Source organism: Alligator sinensis, unplaced genomic scaffold (assembly GCF_000455745.1).
Source record: "Alligator sinensis unplaced genomic scaffold, ASM45574v1 scaffold7_1, whole genome shotgun sequence".
In the NCBI taxonomy this organism is placed as follows: Eukaryota; Metazoa; Chordata; order Crocodylia; family Alligatoridae; genus Alligator; species Alligator sinensis.
In genome coordinates this window covers 5,733,527-5,746,159 of record NW_005841843.1, presented here as the reverse complement: position 1 = coordinate 5,746,159, position 12,633 = coordinate 5,733,527, and the positions used below count along the sequence as shown (strand labels likewise).

At 45.6% G+C, this 12,633-nt stretch overlaps 1 protein-coding gene across 2 annotated transcripts in view; it reads left to right on the top strand.

Moving 5' to 3' along the window:
• SLIT3 (slit guidance ligand 3) overlaps nucleotides 1-12,633 on the top strand; it is a 393,886-nt gene that overhangs the window by 201,970 nt on the left and 179,283 nt on the right. For both annotated transcript variants that reach the window (XM_025205769.1, XM_025205766.1), the window contains 2 exons: nucleotides 3,059-3,222; nucleotides 4,883-5,015. In XM_025205769.1, the coding sequence (XP_025061554.1) occupies nucleotides 3,059-3,222; nucleotides 4,883-5,015 (297 nt within the window). The remainder of the gene's footprint in view (nucleotides 1-3,058; nucleotides 3,223-4,882; nucleotides 5,016-12,633) is intronic.

Sequence of the window (12,633 nt, the reverse complement as noted above, 5' to 3'; positions counted from 1 at the left end):
ACCCCCCCCAAAACTATTTTCCCCTCTCGGGTATGGTCCCCCCGGGACCTTTGGCTACCAGCCCTGGCCCACCTCCAGGCCAGTCGGGACCCCAGGCACCCGGCTCTTGGGCGTCCCTCGCAGTGGGCCCCTGGCCCTTTTGACCATCCTGGTCCTGGCCCCAGCATCGGGCCAGTCGAGGGTACTCTCTCGTTCGGGTCGGATCTCTAGCCACTTACTCTCTCCCAGGGTCTGCCCTCTGGGCCTTTCACACAAATGGGGTTATCCACCCGGTAGGCGGGGGGGTAGGGGTTAAGGCACTCCAACCCGCCTTTCACCGGGGTGGTAACTGGCCTGGCATTTCCTGGGCCTCCCGCCCCACTGAGAGCCCCACCAGGCCACCCGCTCCCAGCAGGGTGCAGTTTTAGGTCATGCCCAGGACCAGGAGCCTCCTGACCATCCCCTACAGCTCCTCCCTTACCTCCAGATGATCTCAGCAGCCCTCCAGTCAGGCAATGTTGTTGCCTGGCCTCCAACAGCCAAACTGCCCTGTTTATATAGACAGCCCCTGACTCCAAAATGGCTGCCCCGCCGGCCGGCCCCAGCCCCTTAAAGTGGCAGGCGCACACAGTCCCCTGCCACAGTGCCCCTGCCCTGCCACCTGGCAGCTATCACCTGGAAGATGTTCTCAGTGTGGTGGCCTGCTTTGAACTGTCAAAGCATGCCCTCCTGGCTCCAAATGTCCAGGGGGTCATCCATCTCATTTGCTCTCTACCTAAGTCCTGGGTGCCAGCCCTCAGCAGGCTCCTCTGCCTGGGTCCTGCCACTTACCTCACTAGCAGAAGTCCTGGTGTTCCCTATTTAAAAACTGCAAATTCTCTGATAAAAAAAATCCCAAATTTACTCTTAAAACACTCCAAAATCCATGTTCTTCCACAATTAAAATAAAAGACCACTATATATAGAGAGAGGGAGAGAGAGAGAGGGAGATCAGTTGGGCAGTGTTTTATTGATATATTTACAATTTTAAAGCAATTTGGAAGCCTACCAGTGTCTCTATTATCATAATAAAATTAATTTTAAATATCTGTATGGTTTGATGTTTGCTTTTGGTTTTCTTATCATAGAACAATTAGAGGTCTTCCTGACCCCTTCACTAACTAGGATGTGGGACAGCTTCCCCTACATCCACAGCTCCTATCAGCAGATCTCATCCTGTCTGGCAGCTGGGCATGCGGGGTGTGTGATGGGAGGGATGTAGGGTTTGCAAGAGTGGTGTAGGAAGAGGTGTCGGGGGATGTGGTGGGGAGGGTGTAGGTGGGTGTGGAGGAGTGTGGGATTTTCAGGGGGGGTGGGGATGTGGAGGTGGTGTTGGGTGTGTGGGTAGGTGTGGGGGTGATGTGTGGGTGGGTGTGGGAGAATGTGCAGGAGTATGGGTGTGTGAGTGAGTGTGGGAGGGATGTGGGGTTTGATGCGGGGCCGCCACATGCCTGCCCCTCCACCCCCTGCAGTGCACAGCCCCCGGCACTGGGCCTGCCCGGGCTGGCGGCAACGCTGCTGAATTCATGGTCTGTGAGAGGAACAGGTCTGGCCCGACCTGACTCAGCCTGCTGGTGCACTTTTGGACAGGTCCAGGACCTGTGGTTCCTGTCCAAAGGCATGCGCTAGCTGGGCAGACTGAGCCCATTCTCCATGAGGGTCAGGCGGCCTGCTTGTAGGCACACCCCCAAGGCCATGCATCACCGCCTGAACCCTCATGGAGAATGGGCCTGGCCTGACCTGCCGAGCTAGCACATGCCTTTGGACAGGAGCCATGGGTCCTGGAGCTGTGCCTCCTGGCCCTGTACAAAGGCGCACTAGCAGGCCAGACCCATTCTCCCCACACAGACCAGATTTTCACGTATCACATTTTGAGCCTGCACTGCAAATAGGCAGTGCATGCTTGTCTGGATGCACCCATAACAGTTAACTATGGTGCATCTTTTTTTACTATGACTCTAGGGTTTTAAGTCATGGACCAAATAAAAATCTTCCAAAATCTCTGTATCTAGCTAAACCTCCATATGTTCCACACAAAGAACAGCAGGGGCCTTAACACCAATAAAGTAGCAGGAATTGTATCCTGCTCTATGGAGGAATTGATTGATTTTTTTTTACTCTACCAGAGACAAAAAGATTCTCAGATGTAGTCATTTACAACTTATTCTGGTTCACACGGGAACTTTAAGGATTCCCCCACCCTCATTTTGGATCCTATATATGCTGTGGGTTTTGATAGTAGTAAATGTGTTCATTCTACTTCTGTGAGGCAGCCTCTTTTAAGGTAGGAGTCAGTGTTTTTTCTGAGGTTCATAGATCAGATGATCTTTCCTTAGCATATTTTCTTAATCTGCTCTTCATTCTAAAACTCCACAAACAAATTATACAAAGAAATTTCATCTAATTCATTATGTATGGGCTCAAGTCCTCTTTTATTTCAAGACTCTCAACTCCAAATCTATTTAACCTAGAAATAAGCATTTTAAAAAGAATACTGCCTTAAACTTGGATCTTCTCATCCAAAGCATTTGAATATTACTTAAGAAATATTAATGAAGAAGTTTCTGTCTAACCTGTGACACAGCTATATTAAAAAAGGGGGCGGGGGATAGGGAGGGGTCTCTTACCGGCACTTCTCTTGAAGCTTTCCTTGACAGCCTGGTTACTGATAGTTTGATTGGATGGGGATTTCTTTCTAAATACAGCTAGCACAAAGTGGTGTGTCTCCCAGACACACCAGTGCGGATGCACTTATACCCCCCTAAACATTCTTATTCCCCTAAAGCAAACAGATAGGGTGTACTGTAGGGCACATTGGTATCAAAGTAATTGCATCTACAGATGAAAAATGACCCAGGATAAGTACCTGATACAAAGTCTGTATGTGGAACTGTCCTACATCTGTGTCTATAGTGGGTTGAACTCTCACTGAGAACTTGAACAGAAGCTTGGAGCCCTTAATCCAGGGACCTTTCTTTAGTCATTGAATTTCTGTAGTTGTTCACCATGTTGTAACCATTTTTTCTTAATTCCCTTTCAGTAATTTGCTGTCTAACCCTTTTAACTGTAACTGCCACCTGGCATGGCTAGGAAAATGGCTGATGAGGAAGAGAGTTGTCAGTGGAAATCCCCGTTGCCAGAAGCCTTTTTTCTTAAAAGATATTCCAATTCAAGATGTGGATGCCAAGGACTTCACCTGTGACAGTAAGAAAATCAGATGGGTTTGGTATTGAACTTGTACACTAACATCTTTCCTAGGGTTCTCTATCTCTTCTACTCTGTTTGAATAAAAATAGCTGAAGTAAAATGGTTCACAAAAGAGAGACAATATGTCTTAGATGTTGTCCCATACCAAAAAATTAATTTTATCTCTGTTGGTGTATTAGCTGGGCACCCCTTCCCTCCAAGCATGGAGATATGCATCTGCAGACCTACAGTGAGATACAGCACTCATCCCAAAGATCTTACAGTCAGGACATAAATAATGAATGGGTATCATATATAGATTTAGAAGGTTGCTTGTTTGTTTGCAAAATCAGTGTGTCATTTAACATAAGATACACAAATTAGTTTAATAAACACGAGGGAGTGGGTGGCAGAGGCCATGAGTTATGGTAAAAGATCACATGATTACTTAATTGTGTTATGTGCATATCTTGATTGCACTGTCTCATAATAATAGGATTTTTTTCCCTTTCCTATTTTCCCCCCTCCATCATTCTTAATACAGATTAGCACTTCTTAGAAAGACACATTCATGAATAAAAATTGCTTGGATAATTTCACAGCTTTCTAGCAGGAGAGTCAGTCTTGTTTATACTTAAAGGTCCCATCATACATCTGGCAGATCTTTAAGGGCAAGAGAAAAAAAGCATCTGTGCTTCAGTTAGCCCCTGTGCTAGCAGATATTCAAAGGAAATATGGCCACACATTTTGAAACTGTACCACTTTATTTCAGTGTTTAGGACATTCATTGTACTTACGTTCATAAACATTTATATTTTTTGTATCGTTTACATCTAAAATATGTACCCTACACATTTCTTCCATATGCATCTCAATACTACAGCTTGCATTTTTCTTTTGTTTTGTGAAGACTGTTGTTTTTGAGTAAAATTCAGAGTTGAACATTCTTCACTTCAAAGACTTGGTTTCTTCCATGAAAACCCTGTTGTTCTTCACTTATGAGATTTAATCTGTTGTTTATGGAAGTTTTGAATCCAGTTTAGGAGCGTTAGATATTTTATGTATGCACAGATGGATCACCATCTAGTCTCTGTATGTTGCTCAGTTTGTTTTTTTTTGCCTGGTTATCCTTGTCAAAAACAACAAGGCTTTTCAATTAAAATGATAAATGAAGTGTTATGCTGACATTAAAAGTCACACACTTAACTAAAAGTTGTATTTAAAAAAGAAGATTATTTATAAAACATGAAGTAAGTGATGATTGTCTTATGTCAAGATAAGCTTGAGGGTAACATTCTGCTAAACTTCTCTGTTTCAGCTAACACAGCAGGGAGTGAGAGAGTCTGTCTAGTTGAAACTAATTTGTGGTTTTCTTTTGGCTAAAACTACTTCCTTTAAAACAACTTGCCACAGAATTTTACAAGACATTTTTGCACCCTGAGTCTAGTGTTTGACTCATTGTCACTAAACCCTGGATGGGGTCAGAGAGAGATTAAATATTAGGGACCAGTTTAAAACCCAGTAATGGCTGTCATAGATTTATGGTTGTCACTGTTTTGTGCTAGATGTGAATGTCTATCTTAGAAGCAACCTCTTCTAGGCTGTGAGGCGGATTTCTTTCTCAAGTGTTAGAAGTCCTCTCATATTTCTTTCTCTCTCTCTCTCTCTCTTTCTCTAGATAATGATGAAAGCAGCTGTCTCCTTTCTCCTCCTTGTCCTGCCCAGTGTACCTGCATGGATTCAGTGGTACGCTGCAGCAATAAAGGTCTGAGGATCCTGCCCAAAGGCATCCCCAAGGATGTGACTGAACTGTAAGTTATATTTTATGTAGCTCTTTCACAAGAACTAAGGTGTACGAGTTCATGAAGTTATACAGAAGAAGGTAGCTGCCAGGCATATTTTGGACCATGGGCATTTTGCTACTGACTTCTATGAATGAAGAGGTAGTCCTTGTACTTTGAGACTTTCATGTATTTCAATTTTTGTTCACTTTTTCTTATGCCCCATTAAGCTGAAACTTTATATAACACTTCGCATAGGGAAGACAGGCCATTTAAAGTTGTACACCAGCCTATATAGGTGTTTCCTTTCATTCTATATATGGAGGAAAAATGAATAAATCAATACTGAATTCTGTAGTACATTTCCAGCAGCCTGAGTTAACAATGAGCAGTTTGAAAAAATGATGAAAAATGTATTCCCTATATACACATCTGTGGGGTAATTATCTCGCCACATGACATTTTTCAAAAGAAACAGCAGTGAAAACAAACAGTGGATTCTTTCCTCCAAAGCACATGAAATGACTAAAATAAAAGATAATTAGATTAAATTATAAAGTAAACTTGCATGAGTTGAGGGTAGCCTTTCTATCTTTTTTTCATTTCCTATGAATTTATATTGGTTTTTCATTCTTTACATTGAAAGAAAACAATATTGGAGGAACCAAATAGATTAAACAGTTTGGTAGTAGGAATATAGAGCTTTTCACCGCAAGGCCACTGAGCCTGGGTGAGAAGTTACTGTCCCCATATGATGACTGTTTATATATGAATAAAGTTGGGCACCAACTGATGACAGTATAAGTAACTTGGTGGTCTAAATTTATTTCTCATGAATAGGCCAGTGCATCTGATTGACACTACTTAGCTTTATCATTGGTAGTCAGAAAGGAAGAAACAAATGCAGTATGAACATTTTCACTCTTAAAAGTTCTGATAGTTCTCGGAAAGAAATTGTGCTGTGCTGATGCACATGTTGTACCTGTTGTGTGGAGTCCTTATTCTATAACACTAGGTGGCATTTTTAATAGGCGTCTTGTGTGTAAGTGTGTTTATACGAGACGTTTACTGTGCAGTTGACTAATTAGCTGCACTGTAATTGTCTCAGCACCTACGTGTCTGCCCCTGTTAGGCTGAAGTAAACTAATTTACTCATCAGCAGCATAGTATTTATAAGTACTATCCTGCTGCAGAGATTTTTACCCCCCAGGTCTTCTGCTAGCCAGGGCTGCTCTGACCTGGCTCAACATGTTGCACACGAATAAACTCCAGAGCTTATTGCTCCTGGGCGCATGTTCAAATAGTGTACCCAGGAGCAATACACTTCAGAGTTTATTCATGCACAGTAATAGCTTGTATAGACACATCCTGTATGTGGTAACACATATTAAAGGAGATTGTGGGTCCTCTGCATAAATACATACAATATCAAGAAACTACTTATCAACTAAAATGCTCACAGTCACTGTTTACTTGCTGAAGCTCACAGTGAATGAAAAGAAGCCTACTTTGGAAGGTGATTTAAGTGTTTTGTGGAATTTCATGTTTATCATGTCTGAATTATTCCAGATCAGATTTGTCCATCATGAGTAATATGGTTTGAGCTGAAAGTCAGATTCATTCCTATTCTTCTCATTTCATCACCAGGGATCCAGATTTTCCATTTGCCATGGAAACACACAGATTTTCTCCTTTAAAGGAAAGCAACCTGGGAAACCACAGGTTTCCACTTGCAGACTAGCTGAGTTCCAGGCTGCAAGAGGCTGGGGCGTGTGGGATGCAAGGGGCAGGGGGAGCCACGTGTATGTATGCATGCACACATGCACATGACAGCCAGGCAGTGTGGTGGAGAATAGCTCCTGCAGCTCCCTCCAAGTAAGTCTGTGGGGGGAGGCTATGGAAGCACAGGCCATGTAGTGTGATGGGGGGGATAGGATCACATGCAATGCAGTGTGGTTGAGGGTATGTGCCCCCCTCCCAGATTTCTGCACCCACAGTAGGGTGCGGGGCTGTGGCTGGGCCAAACCTGCACAGGGCAGGAGCCACCTCCATGGCCCAGCAACCAACACCCAGTGTGGGAGGGAGCACCTTACTGCCTTGGCTGCCAAGGTAAGTCCTCCCCCTCCCCCGCCCACCTGGTAGCAGCAGCGTACACAACTCTATGCCACTGCTGCTGCCACAGCTGCACCTCACTTTGGCAGCTCAGTGCCCCCTCCCATGCTGGGTCCCACCCACTGAGCCATAGAGGTGGCTTCTACATGGAGCTGGTCCAACCTGGCTGCAGCCCCACTGCGGGTGCAGAAATCTGGGAGGCACATTCCCTCTCCCCCCCCCCCCCCCAGTGCATCACCTATGTCCCTCTGCTTCCCTACATGTCACCTGTGCCCACACCAGCCATTCCCTACGTACCCACCCCGTTCCTCACATACTGTGAGGGCTGAGGCCTAGAGGCAGCAGATAAGGAGTGAGGGGCACCATCAGTGCTGGGGGGATATGGATTGGGAGTGAGGGGTGCTGGTAGGGCCAAGGGACTGTGGGTTGGGAGTGAGGGGCAATGGCATGGGCAGGGACACTGCATCAGCATATAGTGGCTACTAAGTACCATATAGCAGCAGGAGGGACAGCTGCAACTGGACCCACATCCTGGTGAGCTCTGGGGGAGCTCTGATTTTTCCATGATAAAAAAACACAGTTAAATGCCAAAATATATAGGTATTTAGAAGAATAAGGAAGAGCACACAGCAATTGCTGAAACTTCCTCAGCCTGATGAAGGGTGTTTGAACCCAAAAACTTGCTTAAATTTTTTTTTCCAACTACTTAAGTTGTTCTAATAAAAGATATCAGATTCACCCAAAGAACCTTGTCTGCCTAGGTATTTAGAATGTATTTTATTGTAATGATTGAGGCACTGGTAGGCTTCCAAATTGCTTTAAAATTGTAAATGTATCAATACAATATCATGTTCAACTGATACCTATATATATAGATAGATAGATATAGTTATCTATATCTCTATATCTGTCTATCTATCTATCTATCTATATATATATATATAGTGGTGTTTCATTTTAATCATGGAAAAACATGGATTTGGGGGTCTTTCATCAGAGAATTTGGGATTTTTAAACAAAGAAAACCAGGATCCCTGGTCATCACCAGTGATAAAGATTCAGCAGGCCAGAGACTGTGCCCTCCTTATGCCTGTGTCCCATCACTGCTTTCACACGTGCTTTGTAGACAGAAGAAAATCACAGGTACTACATTTAGTTCCATATAGCTCAAACACTAGGACGTTTTTAAGTTCAGTGCTGTTATATTAAGTGTAAGTGTGTGGTTTATACAATATACTGGTGACATTAATTTCATTCCTATTTTGATAGTAATCATAGAATAGAAGGCCTGGAAGGGACCTGTAAGATCATCAAGTCCGGTCCCCTGCCATGGACAGGAGGCAATTGGGCTCTAACAAGCTCAGTGAGTTGTTTTTCCAGTCTCCTCTTAAACACCTCCAGAGATGGTAACGGCACTACCTCTGCTGGAAGTATGTTCCAGATTCTAGATACCCTTACAGAAAATAAGTTTTTCCTTATGTCTAGCCTAAATTTTTCCTCAACTAACTTATGCCCATTGGTCCTCATCCTCCCAAGAGGTACTTTTGTGTACAGTGCTCACCTAGATCTTGGTGTTCACTCCTGATATACTCGTAGGTGGCTATCAAGTCACCTCGTAGCCTTCTCTTATTCAGACTGAACAAACCCAGTTCCTGGAGTCTCTCCTCATAAGGCCTATCCTCCAGGCCCCTAATCATACAGGTGGCCCTTCTCTGTACCCTTTCGAGCTTATCCACATCCTTCTTGAAGTGCGGTGCCCAGAGCTGGACACAGTACTCCAGCTGTGGCCTCACTAATGCCGAATAGAGTGGAAGTAGCACCTCTCTGGATCTATTCGCAATATATCAGCTGATGCACACCAGAGTTCTATTTGCCCTGCTAGCGACTTCATCGCACAGTTGGCTTATATTCATCCTCTGATCTATTGTCACCCCAGGTCCCTTTCAGATGCAGTGTCAGCCAGTGGACCACTACACATCGTATAGTTATGATGAAGATTCTTCCTACCCAAATGAAGGACCCAGCACTTGTCCCTTTTGAACCTCATCTGATTGCGTTCAGCCCATAGGACCAGTCCAGATCATCCTGGATCTTTACCTTATCCTCTGATGTGCCCACATTTCCCCACAGCTTGGTGTCATCCACAGATTTAATCATCATGCTTTCCACCCCCTCATCCAAGTCATTGATGAAGATGTTAAAGACCATGGGCCCAAGCACTGATCCCTGGGGGACACCACTGGAGACAGCCCTCTAGGATGAAGCCATCCCATCAATTACAACTCTCTGGGACCGGCCTCTGAGCCAACCCACCTCACTGTAGAGTGGCCTAGGCCAGTACCCTGCAACTTAATTGAGAGAATCAATTGAGAAACAATATTAAAGGCCTTGCTGAAATCTAGGCATATGATGTCAACCTCATATCCCAAGTCCAGGTGGTTAGTTTCCTGGTCATAAAAACCTAGGTTGGTTAGGCATTATCTCCCCTCGACAAAGCTGTGCTGGTTGCTTCTTAATACCCCACCAGTTACTAGCTTGTAGTTGATGGCCTCTTTGAACATTTTTTCAAGACTTTTCTCAGGACCGAAGTCAGAGTGACTGTAGTTTTCAGGGTTGTCCCTCTTCCCTTTTTTAAAGATGGGTACCAGGTTATCCTTCTTTCAGTCATTCAGGACCACTCCTCAATTCCACAACTCTTCGAACAGCCTCTCCAGAGGCCCCGCTATGAGATTGGCCAGTTCTTTGAGGACTCTTGGATGCAGGTCATCTGGCCCAGCAGACTTGAAACCATCCAAATGTTCTAAGAGTACCCTCACTTGTTCAGGACTGATTTCATGCAGACTGCTATTTTCCCCATATTCTCTGAGCCTCTAGGTAGGTAACAAGTTCTTGTCTGATTTCAAGAATACTGATGTGAAGTAAGTATTTAGGAGCTCTGCCTGTTCATGGGGATTCACTGTGGGCTGCCCCACTGTATTCAGTAGGGGTCCCACAGTGGAGCTTGATTTTTTTTCTTGCTCCCTATGTACCCATAGAAAGACTTTTTGTTGACTTTTATTTCTGTTGCCAGCTTGATCTCCATGCATGCCTTGGCTTTTCTTGTCTCATATCTGCAGACCTTGGCTGTATGAGTGTACTCCTCTCTGGATACCAAACCATTTTTCCATTACATTTATGCTTCTTTTTGCTTTTTCAGAGGTTCCCTAATGTCCCTGTTGACCCAAGCAGGTCTCTTGGCCCCTTTCCCTCTTTTTGACTGCGTGGGGATGGCCTCTCTTTGAGCAGTAGGAATTGCCTCCTTAAGGAAGCACCATTGTTCCTGAACTCCCAAATCATCCAGTTCTGGTTGTGAAAGGCCGTACTAACTAGACTCCTGAGTTTACCAAAGTCTGCCCTTCTGAAATCTAGGACTTCTGTTCTATTGACAGGATTCCCAGCCTTTCGGTGGATGGTGAATCTAATCAGATCATGATCACCGTCGTCCAGAGTACCTCCAATCTTCAGGTCACCTACCATGTCTTCCCCTTTGGTCAGCGCCAAGTCCAGAGTGGCTTTACCCCTAGTCAGTCTCTCCACAGCCTGTGTCAAGAACAGGGCATCTATAGCTGCTAAGAAGTTGGTTGACCTGCTGGAGCTGGCTGAATGGTCCCCCCAACAGATGTCAGGGTAGTTGAAGTCACCCATGACAATCAAGTCTTTAGTGCTGGCTACCTCAGTCAGTTCCCTAGAGAATGCCTGGTTGTTCTCCTCTTCTTGGTAGGGAGGGCTATAGTAGACTCCCACCATCAGGTCCCTTTCCCCTGAGCCCCCTTATATCTTGACCCAGAGGGTCTGAAGGGACCTACCCATGCAATCAAACATGACCTGCAGGGAGGGGAACTGCTCTTTCACATAGAGGACCATCCCTTCTCCCTTCTTCCCAAACCAATCCTTCCTATAGAGCCTGTATCCCTCAATATCCACTGTCCAATCATATGTATCATCCCACCAAGTCTCCATCAACCCAATGAGGTCAAATTCTTCATCTGCCAGAAGGAGTGCTAGTTCATCGTGTTTATTGCCCATGCTTCTTGCATACCCATAAAGACACCTTAGTTCACCCCTAGTTGTGTCAGGTTTTCTGTCACTCTGCAAGTGTCTCAGGGCGTTGCTACTCATCTGGATATCCCCTACATGAATACCCTCCCCTGGGTCATCTTGACCAGAGGATTTATGCCCAGCAGTGGAATCTACCTTCAGTCTCCCAGACATGTCTAGTTTAAAGCCCTCCTCAGCAAATCAGTGGTTCCTTATAGAGAAGAGCTTCTTCCCTCTGCTCATGAGGTGGATACCATCTTTTGCATGCAGACCAGTATCGTTGAATTGCATACCAAGGTCAAGGAATCCAAAACCAAAACAGTGACACCATCTCTGAAGCCTTTGGTTGACTTCTTTGATGCATTCCTCCCTCTGACAACTACAGCCTCTAACTTGGAGGATTGAGGAAAACACCACTTGTGCTCCTAGTTCCTTGAGCTCCTAATTCCTTGAGCTTCACCCCCATGGTCTTGTAGTCACTCATAATTCTCTCAGGGTTGTTTCTCACCGTGTCATTGGTGCCCATATGGACAAGGAGCATGGGGTAGTGGTCCGTAGGGTGGACGAGCTTTGGGATCCTCACTGTTACATCTCGGATCCTGGCTCCTGGAAAGCAGCAAACCTCTTGAAGGGGTCTGGATGACAGATGGCACCTTCTGCTCCCCATAGCATGGCGTCTTCCACAACAAGCATCCTTCATTGTTTCTTCAGTGGAGGCGGCTGATCCTGTCCTGTCCTCAGTGAGGGGGAATGCAGATTCCTCATCCGTCAATGGCATTAGGGCTATATACCTGTTGTGCAGGACTATTGGTGGAGCAGCTAACACACATCGTGGCTTTGGGCCTGATGTGACCAGTTTCCACACTCTGTCAGTAGGGGCATCTTTTTGAAGTTCACTCTTTTTCCTGGTCTCTGTGGCATTCTTCTCCAGGTGCAGGGCCTGGCAGTAAGCATCAATGTCCTCCTTGTGTTCCCTGATGGTTCGCAGTCTGCTCACCTTCTCCTGGAGCCCCCTTACTTGGTCCTCCAGAGTCTCCACCAGTGAGCACATCCCACAAGTGGGAGTGCCTGTACCCTAGATCTCAGCATCCAGCAGACATGCCAAGCAGCCTCTGCATCCTGGGGTCAGGGGCTCCGTCTGCATGGAGGCTGGGACCATGGGCTCTGTCTGGGTAAAGATGTCTGAGGTACCAGGTGCAGGTGGTCCATCCAGATCAGGAAGCCTAGGGGTACACCATATTGCAGGGTGGGCCCTGTTTGCATGGCTCCTTAGGTGCTTGTTTGAGTAGGAAACTAGGTGGGTATGATTACCCCCATGTGGCCCCCTCCAGCAGCTTTTGCTGTTGCTGTGGCCTGGCAGACAGGCTTGAGAAGCTGCCTGCAGGGGGGTCCCCTAGCTTCCCAGCTTCTCAAGCAGCTGTAGGATTCCCTGGGTCCCTAGGTCACTCCCTGGAAGGGG